Genomic DNA, 13,119 nt, shown 5'->3' on the forward strand with positions numbered 1-13,119 from the left:
TTCGAGGCAGGGTTTCTCTGAGTAACAACCCTGGCTGTCCTGGAACTCGCTCTGCAGACCTCGAACTTACAGAGATCCCCCTGCCGCTGCCTCCCGAGTGCTGGGATTAAAGGCCTGCGCCACCACGGCGTAGCTCAACTCACGCTTTTATTAAAAACTTAAAAAAAAATGTTCAGAATGCCTTCGCAAAGAGGACAAACATTCGTTTCAAAGCGCAAATTGAAAACTGAGGAGAAACCCCGTGACGCCATCTCCGCGCGCCTCTCCTCGGGGCCAATCACCGGGCGCGCTGCTCGACGCTGACGCGACCCCGGAGCTCGGCGCATGCTCAGTCGCGGCGGCTCGGCTTCGGGCGCGCTCGGCGCGCGCAGGCGCCCTGAGCTGAGCCGGCTTCTCCCGGGTTTCAGTGGTTTAGCCCGGGATCCGGAGCCGCCCCGAGGCGGGGCTGGGCCTCGGCGGCGGCCAATGGCGCCCGGAGTGAGGGTGGAGGCGTGGGAGGTGCCGGGCCTCCTGCCGTGCGCGGCTGGTGCTGCGCGTGTGCCCGGCGGCTGGGTCGTCATGGAGGAGGTCTCGGCGGAGGAGCTGGACGATGAGGAGCAGCTGCTGCGACGGCAACGCAAGGAGAAGAAGGAGCTGCAAGGTGACGGGAGAGGGCCGGGAGCTAAAGGGAGCGCGGCGTCGGTCCTCGTGCGCCCGGAGGGGTCACCGGCACGGAGCCCGGGCTTCTCCGCCCTCCCCCCCGCCTCGCTCGGGCCCCCATGTGCGGTCCTCGGAGGCGCCCCCTGGGCGGCCTGCAGCGGACCCCGAGCCGGTGCCGGGCTCGTGCTGCTGTGTGATGCTCCCGGAGACCGAGGTCTTGAACCTCCTCTGTCCCCTTCCCACTCCTGACACTTGGCCTCAGTGATGTGGTCTGAATCGCTTCACTTTGTCCCGACGGCCACAGAAGAGACAGTAGAGAGGCGGAGATTTTATAATCTACAGTTGAATATGAATAATGTTTTTTTTTTTTTTAAACTTCATTTTGTCCTGTCAAACGAAATCGACTCAGAGTTGTGTTTATGTGGTGTGTGTTGGGTCTCAAGCCGCATCCGGGCCTTTCTCTATGGTTGATTGTTGTGTCATGACTGATTGCTTCTATAATTACATTGCGTTCTATAATGACACCTCTTTACCTTCCCGGGACTCTGACACGATGGTTTTGGTAACTTTTTAGCCAAGATTCAGGGAATGAAGAACGCTGTTCCCAAAAACGACAAAAAAAGGCGCAAGCAGCTCGTTGAAGATGTAGCTAAGTTGGAGAGAGAAATGGAGCAGAGACACAGGGAAAAGCTGGAGCAGTTGAAACTGGCTTTCGCGGATAGTAAGGTATGGGGAACGCCGCTTGTCTCTGAGCCTTGGGAAAGCTGCCTGAACTTGGCAAACAGCTTACTGTGTGCATCCACAAGACTGATGGTGGAATCCAGACATGCAGCCACACTCACCCATCACAGTTCATCATTATTAGTCTTTGAGACTAAATGTTGTGTAGTTCAGGCTGCCGACCATCTGGCTTTGCAGCAGAGGAGGAGGATAACCTTGAACTTCAGCTCCTACTGGCTGGGCCTCACAAGCCCTGGGATTACAGGCATGCACCACCACAGCTGGCTCTATGTTTTCTTAGTATTTTGTGACCAGATTGGTTTATTTATTTTTTTAAGGGAGAGCAGCAAAGAAGCACCTACTTACTGAACCCAGTGATGTATAAAGTGTGCTAGAGAAGGTTTCTCTTGAGTCAAAGCTGGAGGACTAGACTACCTGTCCAGGATCACTGCTGGATAAGATTGTAACCTCTGAAAAGTTACTGACTCAACCTGAGAATAGATTTCTCCACAAACGGCACAGTGACACAAATGCTTTTGTATATGGTTACAGGTTCCTATAGAAACCAAATGGGCCAACAGATGGGAAGTCATATTTAAGTTATAAGAAGTGCTTTATGGGGGCTGGAGAGATGGCTCAGTGGTTAAGAGCACTGTCTGCTCTTCCAGAGGTCCTGAGTTCAATTCCCAGCAACCACATGGTGGTTCACAACCATCTGTAATGAGATCTAGCGCCCTCCTCTGGCGTGTGGGCATACATGGAGGCAGAATGTTGTATACATAATAAATGAATAAATCTTTAAAACAAAACAAAACAAAGAAGTGCTTTATGAACCAGTTGTAAGGAATGGAGCATGCTGACATGCATCTCTTCAGTGTCTGTCATCCTACACCCAGTATATGTCAGTATACTTTAACTGTTCCGGGACAGCCAGGGCTACACAGGGAAACCCTTTCTCGAGAATACAAACAAAACCAGGCCCTTTTTAGACTTTATGTGATAATAGTAATCTGTTGTGTGGGTTCTGAATATGAAGAGTCATATATTCTGCAGTCTCTACAGGAATTTCTCAGCTCTATGTACGATCTCATCTTGTGTAAGTTTTCATTCATTTTTGTTGCGTTGACAAGAGAGGAGTTTCTGTGTGTCCATTTACACAGGGTATTAAATACAGTGTCAAAGTCTTTAAATGCGTTACCCAGTCATGTTCCTGGCATACCTTACTGTTAAAATACTTTTATCTCCAGCCTGGCATGGTGATACATTTCTATAGTCCCAGCACTCAGTACACAGAAACAAGGAGGTTGTGAGTTTGAGGCCAGCCTCACAGCAAGACCCCTATCTCAAAAACCATCAACAGCAACAGAACGTGACAAGAAAACTTTTGTCAGGGCTGCCAGTATAGCTCACCATGTTGGGCGTTGGGGTGCTTGCTGTTAGGCCGGATCGGATCATCTGAGTTCTGTCCCTAGAACCCACCCTACACGAGAGAACCGACTCCCGTAGGTTGTCCTCTGACAGCCACATGACGTTTTGGCTTAGGTGCACATACGCGCACAAGTAAGTGTTAAAAACAAGCGTGCTATTTTAAGTGCTCGGTCATGGGGGGCATTGTGCTGTTCCTGATTGTCTCCCTGTGCTTTCTAGTAGCAGGGTGTTTTGTGTGCTCTCTTAGGCCTTCAATTCCAAGATTTCCAAAGAGACAGAAAAGTTTGATTCTTGACCATCACTACCTGCCAAGATACAAATTCTTCAGTCTGCCTTAACTGCCCTCTTTTTCTTGTTTCGTCTCCTCAAATCCAAATTCTGTTTTTTGTTAATATGGTGTGAATTTTGGCAGAATCAACAAATCAAAAAGAAACTAGTGAAGAAAGGATAGAGTCAGTGAAGTTGTTCAGCTACTTGAAGTTTATCAGATGTTGATAATTTTATCACTTGGGCATAGTCTTTGGAGGCTTGTGCATCTGTTTCCGATGCTTTGAGTTTTAGATATTTATCATACTAGAAGTTAGCTTGACTTCCAGTCGTGAAGTACTCGTGGTTATTCAAGTAGAAGACCTTTTCTTTAGCAATGTTAGCATTTGAATTTTAGGGTTGAGTATAATTGTTTATGATGTTGTCGGTCTGTAGCTAGAAGTAGCTAGAAATTGTCCAGGTGTAGTCTGAAGATTTAGCGCTCATTATGTTTTGTCTAACTGACATGGGGACGTGACTCTATAGTCACCTTTAAGAACATAAAGGTAGTGATGAGCTCAAATTATATTTTATATGTCAGCATTCATGACAGGTGCCCTGAAGTGAAAGTAAGGTATTTAGAGTAAGGGAGTAGGTTCACGAAGGACAGAGGTATGTAGGAATAGCCTTGTCTTTGGAGAGCTATGAAGAATCTCGGCCATTTTACAAATTCATCTGTGGAAATAGAGAAACATGACAAAACTATGCTATCTAATACTGTGTCTAGTGTTGCTGCTCAAACTGGAAGTGAGGGATTGGGACCACTTTAAATTTTCAGTAATAATGTATAGCCTAACACTTGAAATAAATTAAACTTTTCTTTATTAATCTTCTTTTTTTTTTCCAATGTTTTTTCCTTCAGATAGATTCTGTCGCTGTTAACATTTCAGACTTGGTACTTGAGAACCAGCCACCTCGGATTTCCAAAGCACAAAAGAGACGGGTATGAAAGCCATATCACCAAGTACATAAGCTAGTGATCAGTACTTTCTTTGATGGTGTATGAGAAAAGATTAGAAAAACATGGGAGTTCCTTGTCTAGGGACCTGAACTAGTGTCTAATAAGTGCTTGTCATATGGCAGCTTCTACGCTATTTATATTGACATCTCATTTAGTCCTGACAACAGTCCTGTGAGGTCGGATTTCATTTCCTTGCCTTCTAAAGAAGACAGATAAAAGACAGTGAAAATAAGAATGTCTAGTTTGTAGTTCTTCTAGAAGGGGAGGATTGTTTTTTTCTTAGACAAATACATTATTGTGAGCTTAATTTAGATGTTTAAGAGACTGAGGTCATATGACTGATGCACAACCCCTTTTAAAAATTAGTGCTCCCACCTTGACTCTGGTTCAGGGGCCCGCGTAGGTGTTGTTGTCCCCCGTCCCCACTGTGCTCTGAGCAGCTGTATGGCCTTTGGAAATCTTTCTGTGTGCTGTTTCCTCAGAAGAGGAAAATGGTGGGTTCAGATTAGATGATGTTTAAGGTGCTTGTTCTTCCTCTCCCCACACTGGTTTTAGTCTTTTATAAAGTGACAGTGCCCCCTTGTGTTTAAGTTTTTATACCCAGGTGCACGCTGCAGTAAGCATGCTGTTCTTGTCATGTTTAAACCGTGCTGGTTTATGTTTTGTTAGTGAGCTGTTACTGCTCTTGTTTGATTTGAACTAGCTGGCACAACATGGCAGTCATTCAGTTTATGGAGTTGTGCTCCTGTTCTGCCTTGGGATCGAAGACAGCGTGCAAGTCCATACCTTTTGTTAAGATTGCTTTACCATTTTTTTTCCCCTCTGTAATTTACCAAATTAAGATTTTTTAGGGTTTTGAAAGATGATTTAGTGGTCAAGAGCACTAGCTGCTCTTCCTGAGGACCTGGGTTTGATTCCCAATCCAGGGATCAATCATCTGTAACCTTAGTTCTAGGGATTTCTCTCTCTCTCTCTCTCTCTCTCTCTCTCTCTCTCTCTCTCTCTCTCTCTCACACACACACACACACACACACACACACCCCACCCCAACCCTTCTGGTTTCTGGGAACTAGATGCATTTGGTGTGTAGACATACATGGGCACAAGTATGATACTATACAATACAATAAAGCAAATTAAAAAAAAACATTGCAAAAATTTAGTGAGTTTTTTTTTTTTTTTTCTCTTTTGAAGGACTTGAAGGACGGTTTTCCTCCAAGTGCATACATCCACCCGTGGTTGCGATTAGGACGCAGTAAAGGCACAGTGCTAGCCTCCATGCGGTGATTGCATCAGTTTTAGTGCTGCTGTAGCACCTGCAGTAGTTGTTAATGACAGACCTGTCTCTAGCCAGCAGCCTCACCTCTTGATACTTTCCTCTCATATCCTAGTTCTGTGAAACATGGGTGCTCTCTGTCTTGTGATTCTTACTAGTTCAACTATTGGGGCGTTTTCCTTCTCCCCAAGTTCCCACTGCACTCGGTAAGACATCTTGTTGATGTCGCTGAACCCTACAACATGCCAAGATATTCAGTCATGGGAAAACCTCAAGAATTCCTATTTCCTTGTTTAAGAAAGCAAATTATACTGTATAAAAAATAATGTCATTTCTGTTATAGAGGATGTGCCATGTTTTCTGTAATTGAATTGTGTTTATTACAGTGCATAGAAGAATAATCTGGGATGATATGTACCCAGAACTTTAAAGAGCGCTAGGATTTAGAGGATTTTAGTCTACCTGTAGTACTTGAATTATATGTAAGCAAGCTTTTAAAAGATCTTTAAGTTTATTAACTATGTATAGGTGTTATATCTATTTTGAGAAAACAGATCAAAGTAGTGTTGGCAGAGTCATACAACCTTGGGTTATTCTGGGTTTAAATATGATTCTGTACTTTAAGGCTGAGAACAGTTGGACCTTTTTATGTTTTTGAGATAGGATCTTATCCGGTAACCCTGGCTGTCCTGGAACTCACTCTGTAGACCAGGCAGGCCTTGAACTCACGGACATGCACCGTTACACTCAATGGATAACTAATCCTAAGATAGTAATTTGAAATCAACTAGTCAAGTTGTTGACATGTTTTATTTTATTTTTTTAATGTGCATTTATATCTGTGCAAGGGTGTTAGAAGTCCTGGAATTGGAGTTACAGACAGCTGTGAGCCACCATGTGGGTGCTGGGAATTGAACCCAGATCCTCTGGAAAAGCAGGCAGTGCTGTTAACCTCTGCGCCATCCCTTCAGCCCATGTTGACATGTTTTTAAATAGACTTTATGCAAATGCCAGTAATCCTAACACTTGGAAGACTGAGATAGGATGATGGAGAGTATAGCCTAGCCTCAGCTACCATAGCAAGACAGTGCCTCAAATAAGTGAACAGAAGATACGCAGAGTCCATAAGAGGGTCTCCTTTTGCTTTTTCCTTTTCTCTCCCTTCTTCTCGTCGCTTCTCTGATCCTTTCTGGTCCTTGGCCCCCCCCCCCCCCCATTTTGTTTCGTTTCGTGGGACAGGCTCTCTGTCACATGCAGGCCAGTCCAAGCTGTTCTCAAACATGTGATCCTTCTGATCAGCTTCCCTAGTTGGAATTGTAGACCCGTGCCACTGTAGCTGGCTTAAGATGGGCTGTTTTATGTGCTGGTGTAGAGTGAGGTGCTGGAAACACGGGCCAAATGAAAGAGGTGATTTTCCTCTAATGGTTGTAGTCAAAAAGTTCTGCAAATAGATGATTAAAATGGCAATGCTGTAGGAGAAAGAAAATGGCAAAATGTTTCAAAATGTGAATTCCTGATAATTATCAATTAACTGTCCTATATTCTTGTCCTAGGAGAAAAAGGCTGCACTGGAAAAGGAGCGGGAGGAAAGGATAGCTGAGGCTGAAATTGAGAACCTAGCTGGAGCCAGGCACGTAGAGAGTGAAAAACTAGCTCAGATACTGGCCGCCAGAGAATTGGAAATCAAGCATATTTCATCTGACGGCCATTGCACGTACGGAGCGCTGGAGGATCAGCTGAGAGAGCAGGACTGTGCCCTGACTGTGGCTGCCCTCCGGAAGCGCACTGCTGAGTACATGCAGAGCCATTCAGAAGACTTCCTGCCCTTCTTAACAAACCCCAATACAGGGAACGTGTATACTCCAGGTAGTTCAGTTTTCTGCCCTACATTTTCTGGTGGTTCTGGTTTTCAAATCAAGTGCTTCTTGGGTGTGGCATGTAAGACCTTTCTTGTGAAGAATAAAAATCATTTAAATATAGGCAAAATTATTTTCTATAATTTGAGTAGATGCAATTATATCTTACTTTATCTCCTAAGTACTTAATTTTGTAGTTAAAATATGTTAATTGCTATATGTAAGTCATTAAAAATAAAATAGGCGTAGAATTAGTCATTACTGTTTAACAGAGTTAGAGGGAGGTGAGTTTCGATCAGTGTTTGTGAGCGCACGTGCAGGGCGTCACGGCCATGAGCAAACAGTGACTGGGAAACTCAGTCATGCTCAGAGAAGCAGCGTGTTGCTTTCAATAAGCTGTAGCTAGGAAGGTTACTGCTTAAGGAAAATTTGATTTCACAACCCTTCTTGAACTATATTTTCTTTTTAAAAAATAAATTGATAATTAAGAAACAAATTTTTAAGATAAAGTAAATAAAATTCACAGCTTGCCAAAAAAAAAAAAATGCACAGTTTATAAACAAGGCTGAGACCAAGTCAGAATCTGAAAGGGACTCAGGGCTGTTAATACGGAAGTGTAAGGAAGATCATAGTTGCGGCACTGTCTCTGGCTGTGGCCAGGAGGGTGGTGCAGGCTGACTTCCCTTTAAAGGGAGTCTGTCCTCCGTGGAGGAAGGTAGAACGGACAGGAATGGACGGGTGAGCATGGGCAGTGGAGCTGGCCGTCTGTGGTGACTGAGGCCTGAGTTAGGTCCCCAGTGTCACTTCATGTTCATTATGTTTTTACTGAAAGGCATGGAATTTAGGTTTTTGTTTTTTTAAAAATGCAGACTTAATAACAAGAGATTATCACATGGGGCATATTTTTCCTTTAGTTCTCATAACTTTTGTTCCCTTCCTTGGACAGGAAGGATGCTTGGCCCAATTTTGTGTGTATGTATGTTTTGCCTTCATGTATGTCTGTGCCCCTTGTGTGAGCCTTATGTCCTTGGCATAGTTAAGACCAGAAGATAAGGTATCAGATCATTTGTAACTAGAATTACAGGCAGATTGAGCTCTCTCATGGGTGCTGGGAATTTAACCCCAGGTTCTCTGGAAGAGAGCCACCTGAGCCATCTTTCTACCTCATGTAGCCGTTTTACTGTGCTGCATTTAAAAGTGGGTGTGCACACTAGTGTGCCTCTTGCACACTCAGAGATTGAGAACTCTCTTCCCTGTGCTGAAGTGGCACTGACAGAGACCCTGTAGAGACGTGTAAGATGACAGGCTGAGAAACCCCGGGGAGGTCGGACTCGGTTGTCCTTACACGCTCTGTAGGCTCTTGTGGTAGCCTAATTATAGAAAGGCTTCTTGTTTTAATCTTGTATGGCATTTTGCATGCAACTTTGGCTTTAGAACGCTTGTCAGAATAGTGAATTGCTTTAGATGATGAGAGAAGTCAGCTAAGAACGTGTTTCTCTGGCTCCCAGGTTGAGGTGAGAAGTAAACTGTTTCACTCTTGGATAGAAAGATGGTGGGAAGTTGGGGTGGTATATTTCATGTACTACTGGGGAGTAGATTTCACTTTGAAAGGAGGGGATACAGAAGGGAGATGTTTTCATCAGGGATTGTGTGATGATAGTGATATTCTGATGTCTTCTCTACAGAGGAATTTGGAAAGTACTGTGATGACATTGTGAACACAGCGGCGTGGGGAGGTCAGCTTGAGGTAAGTGAGTATGGTCACAGTTCTTGTGGGTGCTAAATTGTTTGTGAACCCCACCGGTAGGTTTCACAGGCTTTCAAATAAAGCCAGTTTCTATTTGAAGATGCCTTTTCCTTTCTACATTTGCTATTTCTCTACTGACATTCTTGTGTGTGAGATTAGACCATGCACTTTGAGTAAGTGAAGCTCTGTTTCATCTTATATAGACCAGTGTGGGATGTGTGACTTACAGAGGCTGATGTCGCATTGAGTGTTTTTATTCAAATGTTTCTATGGCCAACGTGTTTGATTTTCCTGCATCTTAAAAAAAAAAAAAAGAAAAGAAAAGAAAACAATAAAATGCAGACTTACTTGATGTGGTGGTGCACACCTGTAATACAAGCACTTGAGATGCTAGCCTGGGTTACATAGGCAGAGAGATCCTGTTTTACCAAAAACAAAAATTGTACATTTTATTCCATAAAAGTGAATTTTAATCTAGTAGATCATGTTGGAAAAATAGCTTCTTTACAACAGAAATAGAAATGAACCAGGGAGTCAGGCTTATTAAGTGCCTGGAATCCCATCACTAGGGAGGCTGAGGCCAGAGGATGAAGAGTTAAGACCAGCCTGGGATATGCAAAGTAAAAGTTTTATTTTGTATAAAACTTAGTATAAGACATTTGTTAAAATTATCTGTTGAATTCTGTTTGTTAGTATATTACTTGAAGGCAGTAAATTGATGTTTTAACATTGTTGTATAAGGAAACAAATATTCAGACACACATAGAAGCTTAATGTGACTTTGAAGTTACTATTAACCTTGCTTTACAACAAAGCATGCAATTAGGCCTGGCAGTGACACCAGCCCGAGGTGGAGAGAAAGGGTGAGGAGGCCAGTCCTAGGCTCATGGCCACACTTTACCTTTGTGCCTTGGGTGGGCCACCCAGCTTCTTGACCTCTGGTTTTAAACGACTCAGTAAGAGCCCTCGTACGTAGTCAATGCTGTGACATTAAGGTAGGGAGTACATATTCACGAGAGTTTGCCAGCAGTGTTAGTGCTGTGGGAAGGTGACTGCTTGTTGCCCCTCGCCTGCTATTTGAGGGCGAGACACAGACATGGTGCTGTAGTTGGACCTCTCCACCAGAGGGAACTGTCCCCATTCGCTTCTTCTGATGAGGCTTCTGCAAATGTTGCACAACTCCGTGATGACAGGAATAAAGAGACTTGAACTACTTTAAAAGGTTCACGAAGTAATTTGATGGTATTGGAGACTCATTAAATTGAGATAATTCAATTGACAGTTTTTAAAAATGTCTTTGGAAGGCTCTTTGCTCATTCATTGCCTTTGCTCATTCATGAATTCCTTTGAAGTACACGTTGTTCTCACAGTGGGATAAATGTATATTGTTGACCGGAGCCGAGAGAAAATACTGTAGTGAGTGCACATGCTGCCACCTCACCGCTTTTCAGTCAGAGGAAGACTCAGGCTGTCGGCTTGGTGCCTTCTCCTGTCCCTGTTGCATGGCTTTTTGAAGACATTGCTTTGTGCACTATTCTGTGCTAGTTTAAAAAAATTAAAGATAATGTCTTTCAAAGGAATATTTTCAAAAGAATATGGGATTTTGTTTTATTTTTTTATGTAACAGAATCCTTTTCATGTTCCTGAAGTGATTTTTAACATTGGTTCAAAACCTCCTAAAGGGTCTGTGTTCTTGGTGTAGCCTTTGTAATTGGGCAGATGCATACATTAGGAGTCCACGTTGGAAGGCTGGCAGTGATGGAATCAGCTTCCTCAGCTCCACAAGTTCTGTTCAGCCCAGAGAAGCCTTTCAGAATCCTTTCACTTCAGATTCCAGGTGTTAAGTAACAGTAAGGGCCATGGGTGTTACAGGACCGCTCACACCTGTAACACTAGTTCTCGGGCAGCAGAGGCCAGCCTGGTTTACATAGCAAGTTATCAACCAGCTGGGCTGCATGGTGAGACCTGTCAGAGCAACATCAAGAGACAACATCCCCCACCCTCCCGGCAACAAAACCAAAACCAACTCACCAGTATCAGCTTCCTGAAGTTACTATGAAGACCAGATTAATTAATTCACATAAAGTATATGCATGATTGTAGTGTTTAGTCGTAATGTGTCAATGGCCAATAGCATTTTTATTAGTGACTATTATTCATTAGACTTTAAATTCAAGGTTATATTGTGTGTTATAAATTAAGACAGTACAGCATGCTGACCAGAGGAGATTTTACCAGTCATTCTCATGCACACCTGTTCCTGTTGAGGTTCCAGAGCAGCTGTTCTTGATGCTGACCACATCAGCCTCATCCGAGAAGCTTTGAAAAGTGAACCTTGTGTTTTTCCAGATCCTAATCCCTGTACTTTGGCTGGTAATGGTTTGGTCTGATGCTTAGCCACTAGTACTTAAAAATTGTATCATGATGAAAATGGAATGTTTTCAAACCCAGAGATGGTGTAATAATCAGTCCACCCTTCACCCGCTTCACCACGTTTGACATTGGTGTTTTTACAGAACTCTTGTGTATCCCAGGCTTGAGGAACTTCTGCCTTTGATATAATCTTTTCCTTACTTATGTATGTATTTATTAGATTTTCATCACGTCAGCAAATGCTAGGTGCCTGCTCAGCCGAGGCCCTGATACTGTGTGAACAGAGCAGCTCACCCTTGCTCTGTCTGCTGTGTTCTGTCTGTACGCCCAGTTCTGACTCCCTTACTAATCCATTGTTTCCCTGTAGTTAAGAGCTCTGTCGCACATTCTACAAACACCAATCGAGGTACTACAAGCAGACGCTCCTCCTATTGTAGTTGGTGAAGAATATTCGAGGAATCCTTTAGTACTAGTGTAAGTACCTAGGAAAGTTTGCTACTGTATTTTTCATAATTAAGACAAAAAGGGATGTGAAAAGATTTTAGGTTGTCTATACTGACTAATCAAAGTGCTGTAATTAGCTAAATTAAACTGCTTATGTTAAAGGCAGAACTAGAAAGCATCAGAATGTATAATTTACATAATCGCTTATACTATTTATTTTTTATATGCACTAAGAATAAAGTCCTTTCAAAAGGCTATAAAATTTCAGCACTAGTTTTGTGTGTTTGCTCAGATTGATGTCAACTAGGTTTTAATTAGCACAAAGTGTGGGATCATGTTGTGAATGTATTTGTATGATCAAGAATTGGCTCCTCACATTCAATATGGAGGGTTTATTTCTCCAGTGTGTCGTGTGTGTGTGTGTGTGTGTGTGTGTGTGTGTGTGTGTGTGGTGTGTATTTGCTATTCTTAGCAGTAATGGTTTCAACTTCAGGGAAACTTTAAGCTCGGTGATTGGACGACTACTTGCTAACTGGCAGCACTTGGGACACGATGTTGAGCTCAGTGATTATGCTCATATATCAGCTAATGATACCTTTGGATTGGGACATTCAGGGTGCTTAGTTATGCATGTCCGTATGCTGTATACATTTGCACGTAGTGAATACCTCCTGAAAATGACTCTTTTTTTTTTCCCATTTTAGGTACATGAGACATGCATATGGCTTAGGAGAGCATTATAATTCTGTCACACGGCTGGTGAACTCGGCTACTGAAAATTGCAACTAGTTTACAAAATGTAACACTATGTTTTATAGAGTGTGCCAATCTGCATATTCCTATCAAATGCTAGATTGTTGCAATGCCTCTGAAAAACACAGCTACCTTAAGTCAGTTTTATGAATGAATAAGCTTGCTAACATAACAGGCTTTTTAGAAATCTGCTGGATTGATTTTAACCAGTGCCCTCTTAGTGGCATTCCTAGAACTTAAAGTAAATCGTGGAGAACATCATAGAACAAGGTGTTAACCTTCTCACTAGTGAGTATTAGTTATCGAGGACATTCTGATTTTGAATAATTTTTTTTTTAAATTTTGGCCCTACATATTTATATTTCCAAAGTGAGTATAAAGTATGGAGATGCCTTTTCTGTCATGGTAGGACTGTATTGTGATGTCAGCAAGTTTATTAATGCTTGTGAATGAGCGTGACCATAGTAATTTTGGTATCCTAGATCAGCAAGGTGAAGCTTGTTACGTAGCACATCTCTGCAGCTAAGGAGAAACGACTTAGGGATTTTTGAATCCTTACATGAGAATCAGTTGAGTTCAAAGGGATTAAAGAAAATTAGTTGTAAATAGGTGTTCA

At 42.9% G+C, this 13,119-nt stretch overlaps 1 protein-coding gene across 1 annotated transcript; it reads left to right on the top strand.

Moving 5' to 3' along the window:
* Positions 1-465: 465 nt before the first annotated feature.
* Otud6b (OTU deubiquitinase 6B) lies at positions 466-12,865 on the top strand. The gene is made up of 7 exons (XM_050118697.1): positions 466-640; positions 1,214-1,365; positions 3,956-4,036; positions 6,884-7,196; positions 8,872-8,933; positions 11,674-11,780; positions 12,455-12,865. Exons 1-7 carry the CDS (start codon positions 466-468, stop codon positions 12,537-12,539), a joined length of 975 nt encoding a protein of 324 aa, XP_049974654.1. The 3' UTR covers positions 12,540-12,865.
* The last annotated feature ends 254 nt before the right edge of the window (positions 12,866-13,119 follow it).

The sequence above is a fragment of the Alexandromys fortis genome, unplaced genomic scaffold, assembly GCF_014885135.2.
Source record: "Alexandromys fortis isolate MF-2015 unplaced genomic scaffold, M_Fortis_MF-2015_v1.1 scaffold_18, whole genome shotgun sequence".
NCBI classification, from domain to species: Eukaryota; Metazoa; Chordata; class Mammalia; order Rodentia; family Cricetidae; genus Alexandromys; species Alexandromys fortis.